This window comes from Euprymna scolopes, chromosome 23, assembly GCF_053919585.1.
Source record: "Euprymna scolopes isolate OS-2025 chromosome 23, ASM5391958v1, whole genome shotgun sequence".
NCBI classification, from domain to species: Eukaryota; Metazoa; Mollusca; class Cephalopoda; order Sepiida; family Sepiolidae; genus Euprymna; species Euprymna scolopes.
This window is the reverse complement of record NC_136504.1, coordinates 56,548,832-56,562,352: the sequence shown is the minus strand read 5'-3', so window position 1 is coordinate 56,562,352 and position 13,521 is coordinate 56,548,832. Positions and strand designations below refer to the sequence as shown.

Sequence of the window (13,521 nt, the reverse complement as noted above, 5' to 3'; positions counted from 1 at the left end):
TCTTTAGACCTACAAACACTAGTGTTTCATGCTTATACAATTATCAGTGTAGGGAATTATAATTACTGCTGGTTAGGAGAGTAGGCAAGTATTTCTCCTTCAGACCATAGGCATTTAACACAAGAATTGAGTAAAATTAAATGTCTACCAATGCCATGTGCGCGGACTTGTATAGTAAACATTTATGAGAGTATTCGATAACCGGAAGTCGGAATGTTCTGTTCGCGCTAAAGTTAACGGCTTTTTCTTAATTCCACAAACAGGGATCAACTTTAATTTTTTAATAACTTATAATATATTGCAAATAAATATGAACACTTATTTTTTTATACCTAATACCAGATACTAGCGCTCCGAACAATTATTTTTTAATCATAGTATCTCTTTGATTTGGTTGTTGGTTGGTTGTTTTTGTTTTACGGCATATCAACACTTTTCGGGTTATTTAATGCCGAATCCAAAGATTTTGAAGAAAACTTTTTTAATAGAATATATTTGTTGTTTTCAAGTCTGTTTCTATTTAACCCATAGTTGGGACCCTAACAGGTGCTACCACTCCGGGTCAGAGTGAACCTGGGAGCAATGACAATTAAAGGGTGACTCCACACTCCCCAAAGCCCACAAGCTGGGGTCTCACCACTGGATATAGTTTAAGCTGATATCCAGGAACCTATCTCTTTGACGTGTTGTTCACTTTTAAAATATTTACCGTTTACTTATTAAAAACAGATTAAACATATCTAACTTTAATAATAATTATTTAGCATTTTGGCTTAAGAAAGAAACTTTGCTTGATAAATTTGACTGCTCGATCATTCCATACTTTTTTCTCTAGCAATGGTAAACACTCCATCAACCCGCACAGTTAATAAAGTGAGTTAGAGGAAACATTCCGAGGCATCCTCATTCATAATAACCCTCAGTGAAATTGCTTAATTTTTTCCATTAAGTTTTAGACCAGACCCTTTGATTTCGTCATATATCATCAGCTTTCTGTAGGTATGTATTAAGTCCCGGAAAGAGACATATCGCACACCTATAGTGTTTGCAGTAGTTGAGTGGTCTTAGCTACTGTAATCAAGTAATACGATATAATAATGCCTGTTCGTAGTCGTAGATCGTAATATCCTAAAACTTACCCCAGTCAATCATATTCTTGTGTGGAGGAACCCGGATGTATTTTTTATAATTGAATTATTTTTTAGTGTACGTGGAGGAGTAAAAAGCCCCTACATCAATTCTGATTCAAGCAGATAAAAAAAAAATGTTTTCGTTGGCTTGATGGTCTAGCGGATAAAGCGTTCACCTTCCGTTCCAATATTTTATGTCATGGTAGTTTTTTTTTTTTTTGTAATGTCGTTACAATTATTTCTTAGTCGATATCGATAACCATCATAAATATTAGTAATACTACTAAAAAAAAAACTGGATAAAAGTTATTTAATAGATGTTCTTAACTTCTAATCTAAGTTATAAAATTCAAAGAAAATTCGGGAAACCCGACATAGACGGGCACTTCGACTAGTATATAATCATAATTGGGGCTGTGACAACAGAATATTCTTTTCGTTGTTTTGACTCTTGAGTATATATCCGTTAATATCTTGTATGTTTTTTATGTAGACTGATGTGGTTCTTGGTTGATTAACAGTGTCTAACTGTATCGGATATATACTCGAGAATCAGAAAAACGAAAAGAATATACTGTTGTCACAGATCTAATCATAACATAGCTATGACCTCTCAGGCTTAGTCGGAACTTCTTATTATTACCGTTATAGTTTGCTTTAGCTACACAAATCTATTCAAGATTACACTATATAAATCCATTGAAAATAATGTTTTTCTTTTTATTTCAGTTCTGACCAATTTGCTGAAGCTGTGACAACTAATTCCACGGCGAATAAATTTCATGAATGAAAAGCAAAGAAACATCAGAGGAAAAAAGTACAGATCATTTCCGTTCTTATGAAACGTGCCATGATATCAGGGGTCGCAAACACATGGCCCACGAGCCACATACAGTTCGGCGTTGTCTTTTTGTTGTCCAGGGAAAATGATTTTCTTGAACAAAAATTTTTAAAGCTTAAATTCTAATTCTAACTTCACAGCTAAATCTACGGTAGTTAAGTGACGTAAAAACGTGGGCAACATGTATATGGGTGACCATTTAAGAATACATTGTGTTATAAGCAAGCACTCTACTTAAATGCATAAATAAGTACGAGCCTAGCTGTGAATAGCTAACCGGCGTTTGATTAACGTCACTGTATGGTTTATGTCTTATATTTTGCTTAATGATAGAGGACCAGAATAAAACATTTATCTTATGAGCATACGAGCTTAGAAAGGAACTTGGCTTTACTCGATAAATTTGTTCGCTCATTTCTTCCATACTTTTTCTTTAGCAATATTAAGTATCGCATCAGTACAGACAATTAATCAATATCAAAGTGAATTGGAGGAGAGAATTCTGCGGCATTACGAAGTCATGAAAACATATAACAAGAGTTACTATCATTATTATTAGTAATAATCCGTGTTACATACTATACGTCACTGGTCCTTGCGGATAATTCTCGTATTACTTTTAGACGCCTCAAACCAATTCGTGTTTTAAGCGTGTAAACTTACCACCTATAAATACTATACTAGCGGGACCTGTGAAAATTCCACAGGGACTCATTCATATGTAATATATTGCTGTTGGTATTCTGTAGATGTTCAGTGTAAATGGAGATACTCTAATATTATTGTAGCCTTTTTGTTAAAACTGCAAAGGTATTTATCTAAGCTAGCACGAACGCCCGTAAAGCCCGGTCTTAAAGTACGCTTAAATATGATATTTTAATTCTTGTAGATTCCGTATATATTATTATAGAGTTAATGTTCTATTGATTTTATATGTATTATAAAGTTGCGATTTCAAAAATAAAAAAAATATATATCCATATGATTTGGATTCATTAGCTTGAATCGAAGCCGAAATAAAAAACTTATGATATATATATATATATATATATATATATATATATACATATATATATATATATATATATATATATATATATATATATATATAGTCTTTGAAGTTTTAACCTTTAAAACTATAAAAAAATATTTTTTATCATTCGTTAGAAAACCATCTAGTCAGTAAGTCATTTAATCACCTGCAATCACTACATGAACTCGCTCTCGAATTTACTATAATAACAATAATTTATCTTTCAAGGGATCATCAGTTGTTTACCATGAAACCCTGTTTCGGGGATTTAATATATATATATATATATATATATATATATATATATATATATATATATATATATATATATATATATATAACCTGAGTTCCGTCAGCCATAATCGAACCCGAAACTAAAACTTATGAAGAATTCTTGATAAAATTATTTATAAAAAAAGTAGATGATTTAAGTGCCATAAGCTATAGTCGAAACCGAAACCAAAACTTATGAAGAATGCTTGATAAAATTATTTATGACAAGAAATAGAATCACATAAAAATTAAACGATATATAGATATATGAAACTAGTATGTTTCTCTGAGTAGTATAGATTTTTCATTGGTCTTTTCTTTCTTTCAGTCGGATGCGTTGGCAGCCATATCTGCACCATGTACTTGAAATATAGATCATGTGGTGACGGTAACTATGTTTATTTTTTTTAATATCTTTCTGGGTGTGTTTTCCTTACAGACTCAACCCTAATGTAGATTTACACGCAACATTAATACGTAGAAAATGTAGCATTAAAGTCTGACATCGTCACTTATTATGTAAAGGACAGACAAATATCTGAGTGTTCGTATGTTTAGCTAAAATTAAAATAAAAACACAAAAGAAAAACCACAAAGTTGGTATTGCCTTGATTAGCATTAGCTCCTGGATAAATAATACTTAAAATTTCGTAAAATATCAATTCTATAACTCTAAACTGGTCGGAACGCATAAGGAAGGATAATTTTTTCTTAAATTTATTTTGCTAACTAAAAGGAAGTAATTCCGATATTTAACCAATGTGTTACTTCCCTTATGCCAACTAATTCGCTGAGGAATGTATATAAAGGAGAATAATTTGTGTGTATGTGTGCATGTTCAGAGAGAGAGAGAGAGAGAGAAAGAGAGAGAGAGAGGCGGGAGAGAGAGAGAGAAAGAAGAGAGAGGAATGAATCGGGCGAAGGAGATAGGGTGAAGAGAGAGAAGGGTGAAATAGAGAAGAGGGGAAAAAACGGAAAGAGAGATTGACAGGAAAAAGCAAAGCTTTCAAGTATCATGCTTCAATTGTGCTCTAAACAGAAACAATTATTTTGAATGCACCCCTGTAACATCAGAGAACCTACTGTTGATTTTATATACCGGGCCTTCTACTTGTGCGGTGAAAATGGCATGAATTAAAGTTTAAAATGCAAAAGTCAAATATCATGATTAAATTGTGCTCTAAAAAGAAACGTTTATTTCGATCGTGCCCCTGTCATATCAAAGAACATACTGTTTATTTTATATTTCTGGCCTTTCTGCTTGTGCAGTAATAAAACTTCTCAAATGCACTTGTGATGTTGGGCTGTATAAGGCGTTAACTTTGGTCAAAATCGCATGTTCTTTCTTTCATCGAATTTTTTCGATTATAGGTTACAGATACCAATTGAAGACGTTCTGATGCAAAACCTTTCCCAAAACACTGTCAGACACATAAAGTATATTTGTGTCTAATTAAAAAATAAATAAATAAATAAATAAAAAGCCGACCCAACTGTTTAGGGGTCCATAGGGAACGAACTCTCACACACAGACAAGGTTTCTTTTATATGATAGTAGGGATAAGTTTTTTCGTAGATAATGGTGTTTTCATTTTATAAAAAATTAAAACAACAACCAAATGAAAACAAACTAAAAACTGTGAGAAACATTTCATTTTCGCTAACAAGAAAAAAAAAATGATTATCACAAAGACAGAAGATTGTAGTCGTTGGGAAGAAACTGCTGGAATAGTAAGATGTATTAGAACACATTAACTAGACCGAAATTTGATGAATACAACGAGACAAACGAATGAAATTAACTAGACAAAAGGAGACAGAGATACATTAGACAATTCTGATAGGCAATGACTGCAACCTGAATGTGAAAAGCCTTTAATAGGAACAGCGACAGTTTTGAGCAAAGAGCAAAACATATCGTGAATATGAAAGAATATTCGGTTCTAAATACGTACCTAGGCGGAGTTTAGACCAGTGTAGGTCATCTCATTTCTTATTTAATTATGATAAAATAACTTGGATCAGCTCAAGGCGTGATGACTCTAGAACTCCTGTTTTTTGTGTTTTTTTTAAAATTCCATACGAAGAACGAGCAAGCGAAAGAGAAGGAGAGAGAAACAGAAAGAGAGAGGGAGAGAGTGAAAAGGAGTGAAAGAGAGAGAGAGGGTGTGTGTGTGTGTGTGAGAGAGAGAGTGTGTGTGTGTATGTGTGTGTGAGAGAGAGAGCATATATATATATATATATATATATATATATATATATATATATATATATATATATATATATATATATATATATTCAATTTTCACCCCCAGACAAGGCACAGTGCCACTTTGAAGTAAGGGGGATACTATCGGGGACATAAGTTGCAGGAATATTATGAAGGGAGATGAGTAGCAAGATGTCTGTTCACATTATACTTTACATATAAATTATGAAATTAAATTAAAAAGAATTTAATACAATTTAAAATGTTTTTGATAAGCTGGCGTAGCATTTTACGCTCAATTTCAACATTTACTGTTACAGTATAACCCGGATATAAAAGACTCCCCCGGTCCATACAACTCTCTTATATCCGGGTTACCTGTCCATTAATGCTGGCTGTTATTTGGAACCAGAAAAATCAGTTTTCTTATATTCGGGTCTCTTATATCCGAGTTAAACTGTATTTAATTGTTCATCATTTTATTTCGCGGTTTTAGTGTCTATTTTAGAACTTTTCTAATGCAAACCAGTGTTCCTCCCAATTCAGTTTCTTCATAGAAGGCGTGACAAAAAAGCAGCCATGTATTAATTAATATATAAGACCATTATTTATAAATACTAGCCGGGCCTGTGGAAATTCCACACAAACATCTTTTATGTGTAATATATTACTGCTGGGCATTCTGTGAGCGTTCAGCGTAAATGGAGATCCCACGATATTATTGTACCCCTTTCGTTAAAACTTTATAAGTATTTATCTAAGTAATCTGGCTAATGTAGTGTCAGAATATATTTGGTTAATACGGTTTATCTCCAATATCCTTAAAGGAGTTTGTTACATATTTCCATTGTATGGACGCCCGGCGCGAACGGAAACCCCACGATATCATTATGCTATATTTCGGCAGGGGCGATAATACCCTTGGATTGTAGCCAGAAGACCAAGAATGTATATTTTAGTTTCACGTACGGCACAAAAGCGACATCATTTTTTAAATTTTATTATTTTTTTTACATTGAATATTCGGTGATCGGGAGATCTTAGTTATTAAATAGCGAACAAAAGGTGAGAACATACTAGGAATATTAAATTAGCGTATCTATATATTAATTTAATGTCTTCTATCCTCTTTTTTATTCAGGATCTCTCGCTTGATAATTTATAATTTGGAAACCGTGACACGCGTACTACAGTATTAATATATAGATGAATAACCGTATGAACTAACATATTCGTGTCTATTTCTTTGTAGGAATGAAATGTTGTTCAAGATGCAAGGATTACACTCCTTGGAGGACGATGAACTAACAAGCTAATACATGTGAGTATCTTTTAAAAAAGATTATTTGTATTTGTCGTATTTAGATTTATTTATCCAAACTACGTCTTCCTGTATACAACATAATGCTCATTTATATTTATTTATACATCTTAAATACCAACGAGAAACCTTAATTCAACGTATTTACAGCGACACCAGATGCGGTTCGGTACAAAAAAAAAAAAAAAAAAGAAAAACATTGCAAAGAAAAATAATTGCAATCCTATTGTAGCATTGATAAAGGCAAGAAAAATATGAAAACGAAAATGAAAATACATTCGAGTTTAAAGGAAAATGACGGATAACTTGAGACAAAAAACGATATTAATACTATGTTATAGTAATGAAACAGAAATTTTACTTTAGCCACGATAAACTTGTCTAGAGCCATAGATTAGCATTTCAACCAACTTTACTGATATAAACACACAAAAACACACACACTCACAATCCTGCACACTCATGTAGATGTATAAAATGTGATTTTGGTTGTATGTTTGCTATAGTACATTATACAACACGTATATATATATATATATATATATATATATATATATATATATATATATACATATATATATAATATAGCATTATATATATATAATATAGCATACTGACCCAACGGTCCTCGGGTAGTCTAGTATATATATATATATATATATATATATATATATATATATATATATATATATATATATATATATATATATACTAGACTACTCGAGGACCGTCAGTATGCTATATTAGCTATGGAATTCATGTATGAGTGTGACATTTGTGACGTAAAGAAAATATTTTTTTTTTTACATAACAGAAATATTTCTATGAAAGCATATTAAAATGAAAAATCACGGACGGATCACTCAAACATGAAAAAAATCCTCCCTATTCATGTAAAGTTACCTATTTTTCCGAATAATCGCTCAAAAATCGAAAATTAAACATGATTTTCCTTCAAATGGAACGCCGACGAAAGTCATTTAGCAGCAAAAACGCACATGAACCCACCGATGAGAAATATAAGAATGAAAAACCCATATTAGAATCCTTCAACCAAGTTATAGAAATTTAAAATCTAAAAAAAAAAATGATTTATAGAACCTGAAGCAAAAAAATAAAACCTAAATAAAATAAAATAAAACTAATATTGAAACAGATTAGTAAATGTGTCAACAAATTCACCGTTCTCACACAACTATTTTGTATCTAGAAATGTAAACAAAAAATTAAAAAAAAACAAGGAAGGAAAAGAGACGATAGAGAGTAGTAGTAATAGTAGTAGTTGTAGTGTTGGCTTTACTAAAATTGTTCTTATGTTTATCAACGGGTTAAAGTTGTTTAGTTGTAAGAAAATAGCGACAGTATAGTTGTAATAAAGAATAGTTGCAAAACACCCCCACTCTTCCCATGTTAAATAATAATTTCGAAATAATAACGTTAATATTTCAGTGCACAGGTCCAAATCTGCAAAAGAAGCGATTTGTGTTTATTTGTTTACGTTGTTATGGGTTAATGTTTATGCGCGCATGGGCAACTGGATGTCGTAAACCAGAAAGCGGATTACATCACTCGTTACAAGGTCATTTGAGTTTTATAATTATATAGATATATAATGAATGAACGACAAAAGTCTATATTCTAAATTTCATGGTGTTGATCATCTTACAATTTATTCACTTAATTCAAAATGAAATTCAGAATGGCGTAATGTAAACAAACTATAACGTATTTGCAGCTTCTTTTCCAATTTGTTTTTTTTTTTTTTAAATATGTCCAAACACATTTTCTTTTCTTTTGGTGGATTGATTGTTACTATTTCTGATGAGTAAAGGGCACAATAGATTCACTGATTTATATAATTATTAAGAGATTGATTTTGTTCTACGAAACGGATACTGTCAAGAATTGTGTCAACTGAAGTAAAGGAATAAATTGTAAAATGATCAACAAATTTTGAATACAGACTTTTCTCGTTCATTCATTATATTCTCTGTAATTATATTAAGCTTCTTAAATAAGGATTGGTATATATAAAAAGGAAATATTAGTGAATAAAGAATATTTCCACACACACACACACACACACACACACATATATATATATATATATAAATATAAATATATATATATATATATATATATATATATATATATATATATATATATATGAACAGATGATTAATAAAACATGTTAAAAAACATCTTGAAAAAGAGTTAAAAACATATTTAATTTTAAAAAAGAAGCACAAGATAAGTGGATAGTCCTTAATCTGCGGAGTTTCAAAGAAATACTCACCTTCTCATCAGAGGGCAGGAATTAGCAAAATGCAGGATCAGATTTAGCATGTAAAAGTATTTAATGAAACCCCAAGTAAGTCACAGATCTTACTTGGTTAAAAAAAAAAGGGCGAGGTAAGGGGAATAGGAGGTAAAAGAAAAAAGATAAAAAGATTTCACATGAATAGATAGTCCAGTGAAGGGTAAAAAATCCAAGAATGGTAAACTCCAAACACGGTCGAATTAAAAACTTCCAATCCAACAGGTAAGTTCCAATATATATATATATATATATATATATATATATATATATATATATATATATATATCACATTGCTCAACAAGTGATGGCTTAACAAGTGAAACTACAACTATTCGGTAAAATCCCCGATTATTCTTCAACATTATCACCTTCTAAGGAAATACACTGTTTCTTAAGATTTCTCTAACAAAATTTATAGAAATATTTGTCTTTAGGTTTAAAAATACACCATCCGAATTGAAGGAGAGATTTCGAAAATTTTGAGAAGGAGGTTTACCTTCAAAATATAAATTTAAGCATGGAGCATCGTATTATCTTTGATTCGACACTGTACGTTAGGCAAATATTCAATCAAGTATTATTCAATTCATCAATATTGTCGTCTTATCTACATTTAGATCGTATGCTTTTATATAAAATGTTGTCTCCAATGTGAGATCGCATTGTTGTTGCTTTTCTTTTTCGAAACTCTCTTGTTTCATTTAACCAAATGTTTTCTTATCGTTTAATATATGCGTTCATCTTCTGATTTCAGATAAAGATCAAACAAGAACGTGAACGGAAGAATAAAAACACGTGAAATGAAATTTAAAAAAAATGTTCCTGTCAAAATGAAAAAAAAGGATTTTTTGGGAAAAACAAGCAATTTTAGTTTATAAATATCAAAACGCAATAAGAAATGCAGACGAAAATCAATCAAATAATAACAAAGATATATATATATATATATATATATATATATATATATATATATATATATATATATATAGATAAATTAAAAACAACTGACAGTCTAAATATCCATTAAAATACCACGGGTCTACACTGTCAAATCTTATCACGAAGAAACGGATGTCTTTAAATATTTCGTTTTGTTAATATTACTGTTTTGGTTACCATATTCCAATCGATGTTGCATTTTTTACCGATCAGAACTGCACCCCTTGATTGTGAAACCGACATCGTATTTTATGCTTCTAAAATCCAGAATAATTGGTTCTAAAACAGTCGAAAAAATTAACTGTATCTCTTTATATTTATATGTAGAGTTGTCTTGTATTTCGATCCCAATAAATTAAATTCATATGACGAAATGTTTGTTCTATTTGTTATTTATCTTGTTATACGTTTCATAGTTTGAAATACTTTTGCAGTCTGATTTTTATGAAGTTATAACTATGTGCTACATGGTAAAATGCGTATTAACAATACGACACCAAGTAAGTTTTCATTTACAAAATGCCATTTAATTATCCTTGCTTCGATCGTCTGTTTTTGCTGTATCGTTATTTTCATGGCTCGTCTGAGCTCCGATCTATGGTCCCCCATTGCAAAACTTTCACGAAAAACACTCGTCTATATGAAACCACTATCAATAATTTTTCCCACTCTTGATATGTGCCGAAACTTAAACGTGGATTCCATGAACAAAACTTATTTCTTAGAACTGCACGCCTGTGGAACTCTCTTCTATTTGCCTGCCTTCTCGCTGACTACAATATGGCCGTCTTCAAGTCCAACGTAAACAAGTTCTTGATCAGCTGTCCTCTTAAGTAATCTAATTTGCCAAATTTCCACTACTACTACTACTGCTGTATTGCCCCATTGACTACCATACACTCATTAACCCTTATCCTCGAATGGCCTCTGAGCCTTGATAAGTGGTGACTCTTTCTAAAAAATGTCATAACTTGTCTTTCTGGATATTGCACCATGCCGTCGTACGCTGTAGTAATCACACCGACTGATAACAATTTCTTAATTTCTTAAGTTGTATTAAAACGTCATCTAACAAGAAGTTGTTGATGGACAAAAGTTTAAAAGAGATAACGCGGACGCAAGATGATGTCACCGGTAGAGAAAAAAAATAAAGACTTTAAAAAAGGAGATCACACCAGAAACGGGAATGACGTTCGAAACCACGCCAGACGCGTGGATGACGCTCGAGCAGACCAGCACGTGAGGTACGTCACAACGATAATGAGAGAATGCGAAAATGAATGTCGTTGTGCAGCAGCAGCAGCAGCAGCAGCAAAAACAACAACGACAAACAACAAACTAGTTGAAGTACTTGTCTTATTATTATTATCTCTTGAGACAATAAGCATTCTGCACCTTGGTTTGCCCATTTATTAAGGTTCCCCTCTCGGCATTGCAGACAGACTCCAAAGGAAAAGCAGTCGGTGCCAGCGCGGCTATAGGAGCTGCCGGAAAAATGTTGCAAAGCTTCATCATCCGCCTATCGGGACTCCAAACCGGATTTTTTTTGTCGGAGTTAACTCCCTTAGCCTTTGCCTTTCCCAAGGCATCCACAAGGCAGTGGGGCTTTTTACTCATAGCTGGAAGATTCTTCTTGGTACACAGTAGCCGTGTGAATGTAATTAAAGGAAACTTTTTTCCACCTTCCCTTGCTTGTTTCTACTGTTGTTGCTCCTGTTGTTGTTGTTGTTGTTGTTGTTGCTGTTGTTGCTTTCACTTTCGTTGTTTGTACTTTCTGCTGTTGTTGGTTTATTTTGAATCGATGCAAAGTTCCAAGCGCAATTACAAACGTTAGAAATATAAACCAGCGAATACTGCGCAAAAAAAACAAACAAAACAAAACGAGTTGAAGTTCTTTTCTATCACTTATCTTATGCTCCTTTGCAACTCAGCATACAACGTGTTGTTCTCGGACAACGTTACAAAAGTATCAATGACGATGTGCCTCAAAGATTTGTCCTGCGACCAACTTTGTTCTCCATCTTCATCAATGATTTTCGAAATTATATTCTGAGAATATTTACTGATCTTTACCGCGACTGTAATAGCCAGTACCATGATAGCATTGCTGATCACGATCTGGCTCATTCTCATTCTTCTGATCTGCATTAAGTGAGGCAATCCTATCTTCACTTTTCCCTAGTTAAAATAAATGACACTCTTCTGGGGGAACAACATTGTTTTTATAAGCTCCTAGGGCGGAAGCATACTTCAAATCTAAAACATACACATCTACACACGTAGACGCAACACATTGTAGCCGAGTACGTCGCAAGAAACATAGGATTATCAATAACTCGATTTCTTTTTCTTTTGTAACAACGACATTCATTTCCGCATTCTCCCACCGCCTGTCACTTCTCGTTACAGCTTTGACGTCACTCACGTCCCTAACGTACTCGTCTTCTCTGACGCCTGTCCTATCGAATGTCGTTTCATGTCGTGGTCCCCTGTCTGTCGCGCACGTCCTTTTTATGTTTTTTTTTATTCTTACGATGACGTCATTTCGTATGCATTTGCATACGCGCTCTGTTACATATCCAACATGTTGCTTAAGTTGCTTGAAGAATGGTTGGATCATTCTACTTCTACAGAACGCACATAACTCCTCTAGCTACACAAATACCACATACTTCCAAATATGGAGCACCGCTGCTATATCTAAGTGCATTCTTTCTTGCCTTAACACTACAAAATCGATATCATAATCCAGTTGGAAATAGAATGTTCTCCTTCCTACAAACCTTCCGCACGGTGAAGATGTTGCCAGTCTTTCTAGGCTCTACCACTATTTACATGAAGGTACTTGCTTGAGCGTGAAACTCTAGTCCATTATTGTAAAATATTCACAGCAAGAACTCTTCTTGCTACTACAGCCGCAAAAAAGCTTTCTTTTTTTTTTCTTTCATGCGCCAAACATATGACTAAATTTCAAAAATAAAGTTTCTTTCTAATAACTTACCATCTGCGAAACCCGTTACCATGGGATTGCTTCTCTTTTGACTACAGCATAATAATCTTCAAATCTTATGTGAATAAATACTTGGCACAGACACTTCTTAATTGGCCATAGATTTTTATTCATTCTATTTTCAATCTTCTCATAATAATCTTCATCATTCAACTGGCAATTTATCCATATGAAAGGACGATCTCTATGCTCTCTCTCTCTCTCTCTCTCTCTCTCTATCTATCTATCTATCTATCTGTCTCTTTCTCTCTCTCATGTTCTAGCTGTTTCTCTCTGGAATAAACTTAAATCTAAACACTCCCAATGAACTTTCCATATACTTTTTTGTACACGTTGTAAAGTTCTATTTGTCCATCTCAACTGATGACGAACCACGGCAACGAGACCGAAGAAGACAAGGCAATTAATCACTGAACGAACCTGCAACGGCAACAATGAAGGAAAA

General features: G+C 32.8%; 1 protein-coding gene across 1 annotated transcript in view; it reads left to right on the top strand.

Moving 5' to 3' along the window:
- The window catches only part of LOC145245910 (matrilin-1-like), a 114,052-nt gene extending 103,612 nt beyond the window's left edge, over positions 1–10,440 (top strand). The window contains exons 13-15 of the mRNA XM_080107653.1: positions 3,606–3,665; positions 6,739–6,807; positions 9,882–10,440. Coding sequence (XP_079963779.1) covers positions 3,606–3,665; positions 6,739–6,794 — 116 coding nt within the window. The 3' untranslated portion in view covers positions 6,795–6,807; positions 9,882–10,440. The remainder of the gene's footprint in view (positions 1–3,605; positions 3,666–6,738; positions 6,808–9,881) is intronic.
- Positions 10,441–13,521: the final 3,081 nt, after the last annotated feature.